Source organism: Suillus plorans (genome assembly GCF_016647745.1).
Source record: "Suillus plorans strain S12 chromosome Unknown HD556scaffold_114, whole genome shotgun sequence".
Classification (NCBI taxonomy): domain Eukaryota; kingdom Fungi; phylum Basidiomycota; class Agaricomycetes; order Boletales; family Suillaceae; genus Suillus; species Suillus plorans.
Genome location: NW_024537498.1, coordinates 115,072 through 129,139, shown reverse-complemented (window position 1 = coordinate 129,139; position 14,068 = coordinate 115,072). Strand labels below are relative to the sequence as shown.

Below are 14,068 nucleotides of genomic sequence, written 5' to 3'. Positions count from 1 at the left end.
GGGGAATCAGCAAAGAGGAGATCCATGCATGGTTTGGGGGTGGCATCACTGAGGCCGCAGTGAGGCGTTAGAATAGAAGCAGTGCGCATATACGTAATACACCATGTGGAGAGATAGTAAGTACACTGTACGAGAAGGCGCAGACTGAACTACTACTAAGCGCTACCTTGAACGGAAATTCAGGGCCGCAAGGATGGTGGTGGGAAAAACAGTGAATAAGTACTGGTTGGGGAGCTGCTCAAGTTCAACTTGTTAGGAGCGAGCCAACACTTTGCGCAAAGGTGGAAAAGTGGCAAAGGGTACCAAACAAAGGACTTGAAGAAAATAGAGCGTGCGTAGATCTCGTCGACAATGTATTGTATATATCATGTAGATACAAACACATCTCAGACGCACGGTATCTATATCAGGTTGGAATGTCGCCGACATGACCTGATAGCGACTTGTCAAGCGCTGCTGAACCAACCGATTTGACTGCAGATAGACACGCTTATAACCTGTGAACGGATGGACAACGAAGCGTGTCAGAAATCGAGGGCAGGTGGGCCAAATCATGATCTGTTAACTCAGCAAATATTCAGTCAGTATGTTGCGAGTGCGACGGAAAATAAATACACTCACCCTGACATAACTATTAAGCAATTGCATCGAAGACAGGACGTAGCTATAAGATTATGATAGTTATAAGCTATGAATAGATTGTCCATTCTTCCGTCAGAGGATAAAGATTGATAGCGGATCAATGTACAGACGTCGTGACGAGAACTGATATATTTGGTCGGAAGTGCTTGACCTCGACAAAGAAGCGATTCGCTCATGTCTAAACAACGGACGCTTAGTAGCTTAAATCAGCGAGGCTCGAGCTTACAACAGGATAAACTCGCTCACATTCTAAGAAAAGCGGAAAATGACTTCTAAGGTACATTGGAAACCTCATGATCTGGAAAAAGTGGGAAAAGACCTCGATCAGCACGGCTCGAGCCCGAAGGAGAACGAAAATACTCACGAGATGCGAACATTAGACTCACTATCATCATGCGAACAATGCAAAACCGTTTGGGCCAGAATGTTCCATAATGTGATGTGTCAATAAACAAAGTCCGCAACGTATTAAATGTCACATGTTGATGTGACGCGTCCAAAACTTCCATTATCCATCACACGTCCATCACATACTCCCTTGTCACTACATATTGCTTCTTTATCCATGGCGGTGGTAACACGATCGATGAAGGAAAAAATGGATAAAGCCACCTTTTACATCTTAATACACACGAAACAGGTGAGCGAGAGCCTCTATTTTGATAAGTACTGACAATTCAATAGAAAACGACACTCAAAGGCTGTGGTACAAGAAGGCCAAACATTGTACACATTTACAAACGCCCTCTACCAGCCAACTCTGTCTCGCGCGGAACAAGGAGCGGGGTACACATGAAACGTCCTGTGGAGCCATTGGTAAGTAGACCGCACGTGTCGTTTTCCAAACAACTGACATCAGCAAGGATGAAGACACGGCTTCCAATACTTTGGGATCGGAAGATGGCTTAGTTATTATTGCTACACAAGAGAATTCCGGAGATGGAATGGGACAGGATGAATCATGTGAAGCGATGGTGAGCTGCTGGTATCTTTGTCCAGGCGACGCTAATTCACCAAACTCTTTTTAGATGGATGCCACGAACGGAAGTCTGTACGCTCGTTCGGACAGTTTGGTTAGTACACATACACCAGAAGCTTCCGTGGATGGAATGAGGGAGCATGAATCTAATGAAGCTATGGTAAGCTGCTTGGACTTTGGTGCGGGCGATGCTGATACTCCACCCATTTCAGATGGATGCCATAGATCCGATCCAGCACGCTGGGCCCAGCGAGTTCCCTATTAAAAAGGAGGAACATTACCATGAGGTGATTAAGCAGGAACCTGCTTATAATGCGTCGTTATTGTCCTCTATAGTGAGTCTTGGCAATCATTATCTGGACTTGACTGATATATGAAAGGATCAGGACACACGCTCCATCGCTATGCAGGTTCACAGAAGTTCCAGCCCGTCCGTCGTCAAAGAGGAATCGAAGGAGATGGAACGTGCTCTCATGTTTCACCTGATGGGGTGTATTGCCCGTCGTTAGTTCACTTCTGAAAAAGTATTTCATAGCTTTGTACACAACCGTCTGTTACTGTTACATTAACGAATATATGATACTTTGCGCTATAGAAGTCCGGGCGTTACATGAGATATTGAACATTTCAATATATTGTCTGGTATAATCGTATACGGGCGCGCAGATCTACTGCAGAGCGTATGATATCCTGTCAATGCCTTGAACTGCTTTAGATGAAGGACAACAATATGAAAGATGCAGACTCATGTCTGGACATGTGCTCATCCTTCTGTACTTATTTTCAGGGACAGAGATACGGAAAATATCTTATATAAATGTCTGATTTTGTAAGAGTGCCAATACAACCAAACGACCGCAGGTCATCGCTTGTATTTTTATAAGTACTAAAGAATAAATAGAAAGCGTCACGGACACCATCTGTATCAACATATAATATAATGCATACACCTGTTGGGGGTTTTGACCGTGTTCCTTGATCTATCTACATGTCCATAATACATCCATTTAAATGTCCTCTCTTTTTCTCCAATTCTCTATAATACTCGCGCATCTCCTGAGTGTATTATGCTTCTGGACGTCCTTCATCTCTTCCTCTAGCCAAGCCGACTCCGTTTAATCCGACCCGGCATCTTATCTATCCAATCGTCTGGCCTGCGATCTAAGACGATCACTTCATCGTCGTCATCTGTTCGTCCGCGTTTCGTCCTATTCGGCTTGTCGACCCAGTTAGAAGGCTTGTGATCTAAAACTAACACGTCGGAGGAGGAGTCAGAAGATTCAGACCCGGTGTCGGATGCGTTGTCATCGGAGGAGCCAGAAGATTCGGACTCCGTCCCAGATGCATTGGCATCGGAGGAGTCATAATATTCAGACTCGGCAACGGCTTGTTCTTCCGCATTAATTCGAACTGTTGTATTAACGCTTGAGTACAGAAAGAAAATACATAAGTAAAATGATCGCTTACCATAACTGCACAGCTGTTGACATGCGATGCACGCTTCGCCCGTTCGTCCTCGGCAAATCCTTTTTATGTCCTTGCAGTGATTGCAGCGCGGACGCATTTTGCGAACCGCGCGCATTACGGGGGTTCGCCTTGGGGGAGGTCCTAATATTGTGAACAATTGTAAGTGAAGAGGGATGCAGAAGTACGGCGACGGCTTACCTGGTAACAGAGAACAACGGTCGCAGCATCTTCTGCATGGTGATGAGGAAGAATACGCATAGCATGGTACGTTGTCAGCCATGCAGGATGCACATCCCGGCTCCATCAAGGTAAGCTTGGGCGCCGTAAACATGGATGTGAGATGAGAAGTTGGAATAGAGAATTGGTGGGTCGGCAACGAGCCTTTCAAGAGTTCACGAGAGTAATAAATGTCCACAGTGGACGTTCCAAAATCCGTCTATTGTATTTTTGCACCCGAAAATATCCACAGTGGCCGTCCCAGATTCCATTATGCTACACAAAATGACAGTAGACACAATTTCACAATTATGTCCATCACGCAACATGTGGATATATAATTTATTGTAAATCTGAGCTCGACCGCTATTTTATACATAAATGTATTAGCATTCCGATGCGATGGGTATATTTCAATCGACTTTATGAAAATCACATATATATGACGTTTACAGTTTGATATCGGAGGACATCTTAGTCGTTTACGGTACGCGACAAGCTTCAATACATTGAATGAGGAAGAATGAGGCTTGTAAAGCAATTGTGATTGCTGAGATTTTGGTCGAGGCGAAGCTGATGAGCCAAACTGATTTCAGATGGATGCCGCCGTAGACATCATTCAGGACGCCCGTTCGGACAACTCAGTTCGTACCCTATACCAGAGGCTTTGGTGGATGCAGTGAGAAAAAATGAATCTTATGAGGCGATGTTGAGCCCATGCACATCATAAAATAAGAACCGAAGTAGATGGAACTGTTTCAGATGTCTCACTTGATGGCATGTATTGCAAGTCGTTAGTCCATTGCTCACAAAGTATTCCATAGCCTGGTACACAAAACTCTGTTACTGTTACATTAATCAATACATGATGCATTCGTGCTATAGCAGTGCACATATCACATGGGATATTGAACGTCTAAATATACTGTCCAGTATTGTAGGATGAGGGTCCGTAGATCTACCGAAATGCGCGTGATGCCCTTTCAACTCCTGGAATCGCTTCAGATGGTGGACAACAGTATACGACATGCGTACTCACGTCTGGACCAGCCTGTATCAATCAAAAAACTTGGGATTGACCTTCTCAAGACCGCTGCAAAACCAGAGAAATGCTTCTACCAAATTATTGTACCTTCCTGCATCCGTGGAATCTTTCACAATCCATGCCACGAAGTCCTCATAGCTCGCCAAAGATGCTCCTTCGCCGATCTCGTTTATCATTAACTGTCGAAATCCTGGGTTGTGCCACATGCAAAATACCGCCTTGAAAATGAACCCAGCGAATGGACATTTTTCACCTTTACGGTACGAAAAGCCTGCATGGCATGCTGGTTCCTCCCCGTTTCTGTTTCGCGATTGGGGAAGGCAGCATTGAAAACAATAAGTGTAGCGTTCGAATGAGAAGCTCAATTTGAAAGCTCCATACAAATCCATCGAAAGAACGGTGTCCATGGTGCACCTGTGATTGGCTGCTGGGACAAGACAACCGCCATTACCAAAATGTGACGGACACTTGTCCTTTAAGACCTTCATGTACTTGTCCAGGCGGGCAGTGCTGGAGAGACGGTTATGAAGTGAGGTGTTTACTGCGCTCGCTCGTGATACGAATGTACGAGACACACTGGGAAGCGATGAGGTCGATGGAGTCTCGATATGGACGGCCCTTCCTAGAGATGGCTGCGATTTGGTCTGTCAAAATAAGTAAGTATAATCGCATGGAATTTTAACACATGCATACCGTATATGACTTGTCTGAAGATTCACCATTACCCTAAAACAGGTACAGAATCAGCTCCCGTACGATATCACACATAATACATACTCACCTTACCATGGATTTCCTCCATGGAGTCGAGCATCAAAGCCTGAAATGAAGTGAGCTCTAATGCACCCGCGTCGTACAAAGCATCGCTCGACTGAGAAGGCTGTGGGGTGATCGTGTGGGACTGTACAGTTCGCATATAAACATACAATAGGATTGTGGGTATATTTAAAAACTCACAATCATATTCATCGAAAGAAGCGACGACACTGGCACAAATCCAGTAGATAAGGGCGGAGGAGCATGCGTGGGTGCTTGAAGCATAGATCCACTTGCAAAAACTGGGGTGACTGCATGCTCGGATGCCTCGGGTGGCCTGAATGGGTTTGCTATTGCCTGAATGGACAATCGCTGCATGACGCTGTTCGGATCACAAACGTCGCAATGGATCCCTGGAGGGTAATCCGTGCACCGCACAGCGAGGTTGGTGGCCATCCATGCAGGTCATGTTGGCGAAGCGCCGACATTCCGTACCGTGTACTAGATCGTCCAACTCTCCGATACATTGATCAGTCGGTGGTCCTCTGTATGTCTTCGCTCGTCTGTCAGTAAGGAAAAATACGTGAGACTCCTTTCCGTCTCTGCCTGCACGACCGAGCATCTGGTTGTTGACGAGAAGGCCGTACGAAGGTTTAAAGATCACAACATATCGGACGTGAGGCCTGTCCAATACCCTGGGCAAATGCTGTGGTGCATGCCATCACCTTTGTATCGCCTGAATCCCACCGAGAAAGGTTAGATGCTCTGCTATTTCCAGCCTCCCAGAGATCGCTATGATAAACCGCACAATTGGCCTTCACTGCGAATGCTTGTGCGTCCCCCTGGGAGCCGCAGAAAACCAGAATACGTTCCTCCTCAGCAAGTAGTTTGCATAGAGCGGAGACGAGGTGTCCCAGAGACTGCATGGCCGCGATAGGCTGTATTTGTATGACATGCATCCCGATCTCTGGACGATTTGTATCCGACCGAACTTGCGTGACGATGCCAAGATGCAATCCAAATGGTTTGATGAAATTTGCGATACGGTGCGGTGGTCCCGTCCCTGTCATAAGCACAATCCTGATTAGCGTCTTTCCGAATTGCTGCGCGAGATTTTTCCATGGAACAACTCGTCCTGGATGACAGTTCATGATGTCGTGGAATTCGTCTACAAACACCCTGTTGAACTTCCGTCCGAGTGGAGATACAAGGAAGCTATCGTTAAACCATTAGCCATGTCCAGACCTTATAGGTTTACAGCTACCTTTCAAACGGATGCGACGAGCAATGCTCTACCTGCACGAACAAACTCTGTGCATTCTCCGGAACGACCTTGGAGACGCAGTAGTTGTGGCAACGTAGTCCAGTAGACGCGGTAGCCATGAAACTGTTGGTCCAGCAGAGCTACGAACGGGCACACACAATAGACCTGGAATTTTCATTTATCACTGATGGAATCATCCACGACATGCTCTTGCCGCCTCCTGTCCTCATCGTGATGACGAGGTCCGTATGTGCTGACATTACTGCCATTAGCATGTCCATCTGATCGGGGGTCTTTTCTGTTGCACTATCGTCCTTCCTGATGTGTCTGATCGCTCGTCTAATGTTCTCTTGAACGTCCTGAACGGCGCTTGGGGGCGATGATGGTGTACCAAAACTAGTGACTGCACGTTTTGATGGGCTGCATTCGCCAGAAACAAGCTAGCTGCATCGATCGGCATCTGTTGGACTGATGCTGCGGTCTTACGAAGACGTTTGATAGGCATGTTCTCGTCTGGGCTCGAGTCCTCACCGCTGCTAGAGAGGCTGATGACCTCCACAGGCACCTGGGGTACTGATGTTCTCGACCCACGAAGGCGTTTCAGCTGTATAGTATCAAGACTGGACAACTCCTCGTCGCTGGAGATATCCATCACCTCCGAAGACAACCTGCGAACGTGTTTCGTCGATTCCGCGACGCGTTCTAATGATAGTTTGACCCGTGGTGCGTACTTCCGTGCGCGGTGTGCAGTTGGTGTGACTGGGTATGAACCGGACGTAGATGGGATGGAATTGTGATGCGAGACACTGCGAGGCGCGTGTTTTCTTCTGGACGCTCTAGCTGGATTGGCGAATGCTCGAGAATGGATGTTCTCATAGTCGCCACGCTTCCGTTTCCCTTTGATGTCTGCGATAGGAGATATAGACGACGACATGACGCCATCAACCAATGGAGGTTCTGGTGTTTTCATAAGCTCTGCCCTTCCCTTTGCGATCTTTGAATGGAGGAAACTCGGACTGATGCGTTGTTGGGACCACGTCGGAGAATGTCGTGGACCCTTCTATGTATTCGGTCTGTGAGATGCTCGTTATCGACGATACTGGGAGTGGGGAGTCCGAAAGCATTTCTCCGCATTGAATATAACCACTTGCAGTGGGCGACACAACAACAGGGGACGCGTTAACTGGCGCATTCAATCATTTTTTAAATTGCATAACATTGGAGCTCGGACTCACCACTGTTGTTATTGTACCCACTGGGACCTGATGAGGAAGCAGGGTCTCGCCGGATACCTGCAAAGCTAATGAGATGTTGGTGTCGATACAACGCATAGTGGTGCTCACCTTCGCTTTCTTCATAGAACATGGCGTCCAAATTACTGCTCAAGTGAAACGATCCCCCGTTCCATGTTGTTGGAAGTGGCGATGAAATTTCCGGTGCATCATCTGTCGCGTCTTTTAGCTGTTTGATTATGGCTGTAGAAATTGTGTCCTTCAAGACGTCAGTGCGGTGTGCGTCCAAAAACTCTTTGATAGTTTCTTGCGTGGTCTTCTTGACCACATCTGCGATGGCCTGGAGCGTCGTCCCGTTAGACATATTCTTGTGCCTGATTCTTATTGCCTCTGGAGGCGCAAGGGGGCCAAGACCAAGGACACTGTGCCACTGATCTCCAAGCCATCTGTGCTTGCACATGCTGTTGTTGGACAATCTAGGGACGACTCCTTGGACGATGCCGTAGTGTGTATGGTCCACACCAGTGGAGTGATCTGCGGATTCAGCGAGGATGTTGTCGGCTTGATCATAAGAGTCGTCTGGAGCGATGAATTCACGACCAATGGTAATCGCGCCCTGGCGGAAATCCCTGACTCCCCATCGACAGTCGAAGTAATCATGGTTCCACTGCTGAATGTTGGCGGAAAACCTTGTAGGACTTGTCCTCACGCCCTCACCGACGCAGAGGTACCTAACATTACATGAATGCATGTGTAAGAGTGGTTTCCATAATCATGGATGGTTCAGGACAATGCTCACGTTCTGTACAGATGCTCGGCCTCTGCTCCATATGCAACCCCAGCAAGGATGGCTTCGGCGGTGCGCAACCCCCCTGCAATCATTTCGAGCACCAAGAATGCGATGTCCTTCGGAACGAACCCTGGGGTGCATGAGTCTCGATCAGTAATGCCGGTCCTTTTGCTGTAAGCTGTCAGGAGGAACATCTCCATCCCCTGCATGAAGAGGTTGCGATGCCTGTCCGAATTGCTGATTTTGTGGTCTACGAACTGGGTTCCGCGACATGAGATGTGAGTGGTGATGTACAGAAGATGGTAGATGGGCTCCCAGACGCATGACGAGCGTCTGAGCAGATCCTTGATGCCGGGGATGTTCCATGCGATTCGTCCTGCGTTGTCGACCATTGCCAGGTCGTAGTGATCAACCAAGTAAAAGAACATGGCGTGGCGATTTTTAAAAAAGGGGTCCTCCGATACGAGCGAATAGCCACGAGTAGAGTTGGTGAGGTCGTCCTTGACCTGCTCTGGCACCATCTTCAACATGAAAATGTCATTGGTGAGGGCGGAATAGCGCGACTTTGACACCTGGAGGAGCCTTTGTATCCCGTCTCTCAGCTTGTCCATGTGCATGGTGTGGACGCCTATCGTGATGGACTTGACGTCTGGATCGACATAGACATTGGGTTCTCTGGTTTGACTAAACACCAAAGAGGACGCATATTGCTGCATCTCATAGATGATGTTGAACGTAGTCGGACGGCCGAGGCGTAGCACCCGATCATGAACACGAGCAACGCGGCTTGAGATAAAAAGGCATGATAAGTGTATCGAAGCGAATGAATGGGGAGACTTGCTCACTCATGGTCGTCTGAATGTACTGAGTCCGTATCCTCGTCTTTGTCCATCAGCGCCTCAAGGAGGGATGTGACGTTGCAAAGATATTTAAACTTTGCAAGATCTGGTGTGAGGACGGACGCTTCACAGAAGTTTCCGTCCGCACGCAACGCCCTGAGCCAGATGGCTCGTTTGATAGGGTTTGCCCATCGCTGGCCCACGCACAAATCTGGATCGGTATCGACTAGGGACCACGCCAAATTATGGTAGAAAATCATCCTCTTTCGTGGGGAGGCATTCTCGTCGCCCAGCACAGTCACAAGTTCCTCGAGACACAGGGTCTGCGCAGCAGACAGCTCGAACGAGAAATCCAATGGGAATCCGAGGTGAACGCGCATGATCGCCCTCATGAATTGAACAATGAAGCCTGGATACTCGACGTTTTCATCCGACACAGGCCTCCAATGATTGTCCCTATACGCGTCCATCACGGTCAATAATGGAATTATTATGGTGCGATAGCACTGCTCACGTTTCTCGCGGTATTGCGTCACCATACAACAGTATTTTAGACAGGCTCAACCTATGAGGATGACCATCCAAGATGGTCGATGCCCTAGCCATGTGGTCTTGCACTGCAGCAGCGAGACGGGTCAGAATTCCGCCAAATTCATCATCGCTATGCTTTTTTTGATTTGTTCCGCTGCCCGCCTCCGGGCTGGATTCATCCGGAGTTCTACCTCGAACCTGTCCCAACCCATGAAGCGTATCAGGGGAGTCCTCTCCCGTTCGGTATTGGCTGGAACGACCAATGAAAGCTCAACTGCAGGTAGGAATGTAGCCTTAAGCGTGGATTTGAGATTGGGTCTCGCAGATGGAATGACGTTTTGCCCAACCTCGAAATACGAGTTGCCAACAGCAGTAAAGATATGTTGGACCAGACAAGACCGATACTGGATCTCCTGTAAGCCGGTAACGCTGTGCTTCTCTCTACTATGGCGCTGAATGGTTCCTAAATCCTTCACGGCATACACGCAATCAGCGGATGCAGTGCATGAAAAACCTTCAACGGGGGACGCAATCATCTGTACAGGTGGTCCACCTGCTGTTGGTAGCTTGACATGCTCTGGCTTCTCGTGAACATTTGACCGCGAACAATAGTCCAGGAATGACTCCATGGTGGATGAAGGTACCTAGTAGTTACGTGGGATGCCCATGTCAAATTAGAGTGCGGCCGTACAAGGGATGAACGTACCTGATACGCATGATGGTGCTTTTTCCTGTGTCCAGAAACCATCCCGGAGGTCAATGCGACCTTGCACGAGTAGCAGATAAGGAACCTCAAATGGCTGTGAAAGCACACGCCGAGAGAATCTAGAACCTCGTTGGACATCAAGTAGTCTACTGATGGCGACAATGAGACAGTGCTGGAGTCCATATCAAAGGAAGGATCTGCGTATGCGAGATGGACGCTACGTTAAGCGGTGACCTTGAATTTTCATTATATGTATGTTCACCTCTGCTGCAGACATCCTCACGGGATGGACCTTCTGGGACTAAATCGTCGGACCAGACATCCTCTGGGCCTTGATAAATGGGTAAACATGTGACAGCATAATATGACGTGTTAAGACTGACATATGAGGTTGCCAGTCCCATCGCGGACACCGCTGTCCTGATCGAGAACCTGTTTGGAGGCCACAACTATTGAGGTCAGTGCGACTTGATGGTGGCTCGATCTGTAATGAAACTTACGACACTCAGGAGCATCAAAGACCTTGATTTTGACTGATGCGTTGTGTGCGACGTTGATGTGCTTCTGAATAGCTTCACGCTTTTTGGAAATGAACTTACACTCCGGGAGCGGGCACGAATAATGTCCATCGGATTGGCCTACAACGTACTCGTTCCCACCAATCAGGAATGGTATAGGGACGGAGTGGTAGCGGTATCGGTGCTTTCGCGCGATGTCGCAGGTCGGGAATGGTCCCATGCCGCATCCTGGGTGGTCACAGACGTCGTTGTCCGACATTTATATCAGTAAGCAGAGTATATGCGATGATAGATTGATAGATGTGATACTTTATCGTTGGATGGCGGATGAATGGCGCTGGCGAGGTTTTATAAGACTTCAAACATACGGGCCTGCACCTGCAGGGACGAAAAAAAATGTGAAGGCGTGGCATGGTAAAAAAAAACGATGGACTAATGACAGCATTTACGAAAATATCAAGACGAAAACGAGACATGGTGATCTCGACGTACAGTGATCGGAGGAAGGCGATTGCAATTCTGTTTGAGCACTCATGATATGTTAGGTTAGATCATTATACATAGAAAATAAAGGTTGATGTCACCGGAAATGAGTCTTCTCACTCGAGGTTCATCCACATAAAGACACGTACTTGTCTTTATCTAGTTAATGCGATCGAAGCGCCCCCTAAAAAAAACTCTTCAATGTTGGAATGAATGGAGGGTACAAAAATGAGACGCAATGATCGGTGACATTTGCATTATGGTCCCGTGTCCAATCATGTTCCAGGCGGATGGGACTCTAATGGCAGCCGTGAACATCGGATGAAAATAAATGTCGTTCGTGGATATGCGCATTGCGCCCAATGGCAATGGTGGAGTAAAGCTATTTTTAGACAGTTAAAGATTTGGCATGGGCAGAGCCCATATCCTTTACACTGGTTGCGAATATCTCACCAGAATACCTCAATAAGTAGTCACAGCTCGTGTACGACTCATTGCATCGATCGCCAGGAAGTCCATACTTGGACACGTCCTTGGCCCAAACAGGGATGGACGAATGATATACATGAGCCGTCGACCCTGCTGAAAAAGATCGAACGGCACATGCTAGTGTCTCAGTAAGGGCTTCATAGATCAACAGGCGACCTAGAACATGCAGGCATCTCAGATGCTTCCAGGCATGCGGACGTGTTCTCCCATGAACTGATATCTGTGGCGCAGAGGTGATAAAGAAAATGAGTTTAATGACCTTGGATGTATTTTCGTCGCTTGCGAAGGATGCCAGCATCACTGACAAGCATGTCGACATGTGATGGAACGTCCGCAACACAATGCAGCTGACACCTGCAGCCATTATCTGGTCTTTGAAATCAAGGATGGTCCAAAATAAAACGATTGAATATGTCCAGGAGCTTGTTCACCAGCTCCCGACCTTTCTATACATCCATTATATGACACCTGGAGCTGACTCGATCTTCAGTGAGATAGATGCACCAAAATGAAATGATCTCTTTTCATGAATCATATACGACGCATGACTTCAAACCGATGTGCATCAGGACAGCGATGAACAAGAGCAGTAAAATAGAACGCTCCAAGGTATATTATGATCTATATACGCGGGTCAAAGTCGCTGGTGATGACGTGGATAAAGAGACATAAAAGAAGCAGTCACGGCCTTGATCATTTTCTTCAAAGCGCCGATAGCAAGAAGAAGGCAAGTTTTTAAGTGATCCTGCTGTCACTCGAGTCACGAAAGCCTGGTTTTTATTTTAAGACTCGTAAATATACGAGTGTAAAGACTGAGAAGGAGCTCACAGAAAGCTGCTGGAGATTCACAATATGACTAAGTCCATCACAAGCGACTCGGACAGGGTGATGCCTGAAATTCTAAATAACGCCGAAGATACTGGATAAGTGAGGTTGACGCCTATGGATCTAAATAAGGGAGGGTGACGCCTAAGATATTGGACACAGCGAGGGTGACGGGGTGACGCCTATAGATCCAAATAAGGGAGGGTGACGCGTAAGATACTGGATACAGCGAGGGTGACGGGGTGACGCCTAAGATACTGGATACAGCGGGGGTGACGGGGTGACGCCTATAGATCCAAATGAGTGAGGGTGACGCCTGAGATACTGGATACGGCGAAGGTGACGGGGTGACGCCTAAGATACTGGATACAGCGGGGGTGACGGGGTGACGCCTATAGATCCAAATGAGTGAGGGTGACGCCTGAGATACTGGATACGGCGAGGGTGACGGGGTGACGGGGTGACGCTTGCGGCAGTTCCAAGAGGACATAATGGCGGATGGGAAAAAGAAGCGAGGGTGACGGACAGCCACTTACGACACCTCATGGGAAAAGAAGGGGTGACGCTGACAGCGCCAAGGGCAAAAATGGCGGATGGGAAAAAAAAAGTGAGGGTGACGGACAGCCACTTACGTGATGGACTTCCATTTATGGACGGGGTGACGGGGTGACGTTTACAGGGGTGCGCCCGTCGCACCAAATAGATAGGGTCTCAAGCACCGGGACCCATGATCTGGTGGACCTGCGAGCCTCTATCCACCCAATATTAATGAAGTCTTTACGATACCTGTACTTGCTTGAGCCGTTATTATTAAGTAAAAGTGTCATTGCTTACTCCATCCTACAGAAGAAGTACAGCCACCCGGATCCTGCCTGCCTTAGAGTTACGACGGTCCAATTCTGCTCTTCAAGCAATTCGCATACAAAGTACCATTGAGCCTCGGGATCCCCTTCTGGACTGCAAGCGAATGGCATTCACCGGCACCTGGGCCATCGTTGAAATTTGAAAGTTGAAACTCTTCAAGTTGCTGTGTCCAATTGGAGCCACGGCCGCCAGGACAAGTTCGTTTATCACATATTACACCACGCCACGGTATGTCAATGTATTATCATTTTCCGATAAGCAGTGAGACGGCCTAGCGACCATGCAAAGTCTATCTAACGGATCTACCTCCCTAACTAGTAGATATCGCGATAGGTGAATCGGTGAGTTTTTTTTGTTACGACTTGTTACGTTTATGATGTCCGACATCAGCCCGCGTCAGCGCTCAGTTGCAAAACCGCATG

The 14,068-nt window shown here is 47.9% G+C and overlaps 5 protein-coding genes across 5 annotated transcripts; 1 reads left to right on the top strand and 4 right to left on the bottom strand.

Annotated features, from left to right (window-relative positions):
- Positions 1-1,207: 1,207 nt before the first annotated feature.
- HD556DRAFT_1314407 (uncharacterized protein) lies at positions 1,208-2,130 on the top strand (the record flags this gene model as incomplete). Its single annotated transcript, XM_041300926.1, has 6 exons — positions 1,208-1,282; positions 1,327-1,458; positions 1,506-1,616; positions 1,671-1,781; positions 1,834-1,956; positions 2,002-2,130. 6 exons carry the CDS (start codon positions 1,208-1,210, stop codon positions 2,128-2,130), a joined length of 681 nt encoding a protein of 226 aa, XP_041152780.1.
- A 587-nt stretch (positions 2,131-2,717) lies between these two features.
- On the bottom strand, positions 2,718-3,351 carry HD556DRAFT_1314406 (uncharacterized protein; the record flags this gene model as incomplete). The annotated part of the gene is made up of 3 exons (XM_041300925.1): positions 2,718-3,045; positions 3,089-3,229; positions 3,287-3,351. The coding sequence occupies 3 exons, from the start codon at positions 3,349-3,351 to the stop codon at positions 2,718-2,720; spliced, it is 534 nt and encodes a 177-aa protein (XP_041152779.1).
- A 1,009-nt stretch (positions 3,352-4,360) lies between these two features.
- HD556DRAFT_1450886 (uncharacterized protein) lies at positions 4,361-6,488 on the bottom strand (the record flags this gene model as incomplete). Its single annotated transcript, XM_041307839.1, has 7 exons — positions 4,361-4,993; positions 5,043-5,075; positions 5,131-5,250; positions 5,307-5,518; positions 5,601-5,800; positions 5,853-6,320; positions 6,370-6,488. 7 exons carry the CDS (start codon positions 6,486-6,488, stop codon positions 4,361-4,363), a joined length of 1,785 nt encoding a protein of 594 aa, XP_041152778.1.
- A 149-nt stretch (positions 6,489-6,637) lies between these two features.
- On the bottom strand, positions 6,638-11,244 carry HD556DRAFT_1450885 (uncharacterized protein; the record flags this gene model as incomplete). Its single annotated transcript, XM_041307838.1, has 12 exons — positions 6,638-7,429; positions 7,470-7,552; positions 7,605-7,661; positions 7,713-8,332; positions 8,401-9,177; positions 9,237-9,686; positions 9,745-9,896; positions 9,953-10,405; positions 10,468-10,664; positions 10,730-10,798; positions 10,851-10,916; positions 10,968-11,244. 12 exons carry the CDS (start codon positions 11,242-11,244, stop codon positions 6,638-6,640), a joined length of 3,993 nt encoding a protein of 1,330 aa, XP_041152777.1.
- A 1,653-nt stretch (positions 11,245-12,897) lies between these two features.
- Positions 12,898-13,272, bottom strand: HD556DRAFT_1450884 (uncharacterized protein; the record flags this gene model as incomplete). The annotated part of the gene is made up of 1 exon (XM_041307837.1): positions 12,898-13,272. One exon carries the CDS (start codon positions 13,270-13,272, stop codon positions 12,898-12,900), a length of 375 nt encoding a protein of 124 aa, XP_041152776.1.
- Positions 13,273-14,068: the final 796 nt, after the last annotated feature.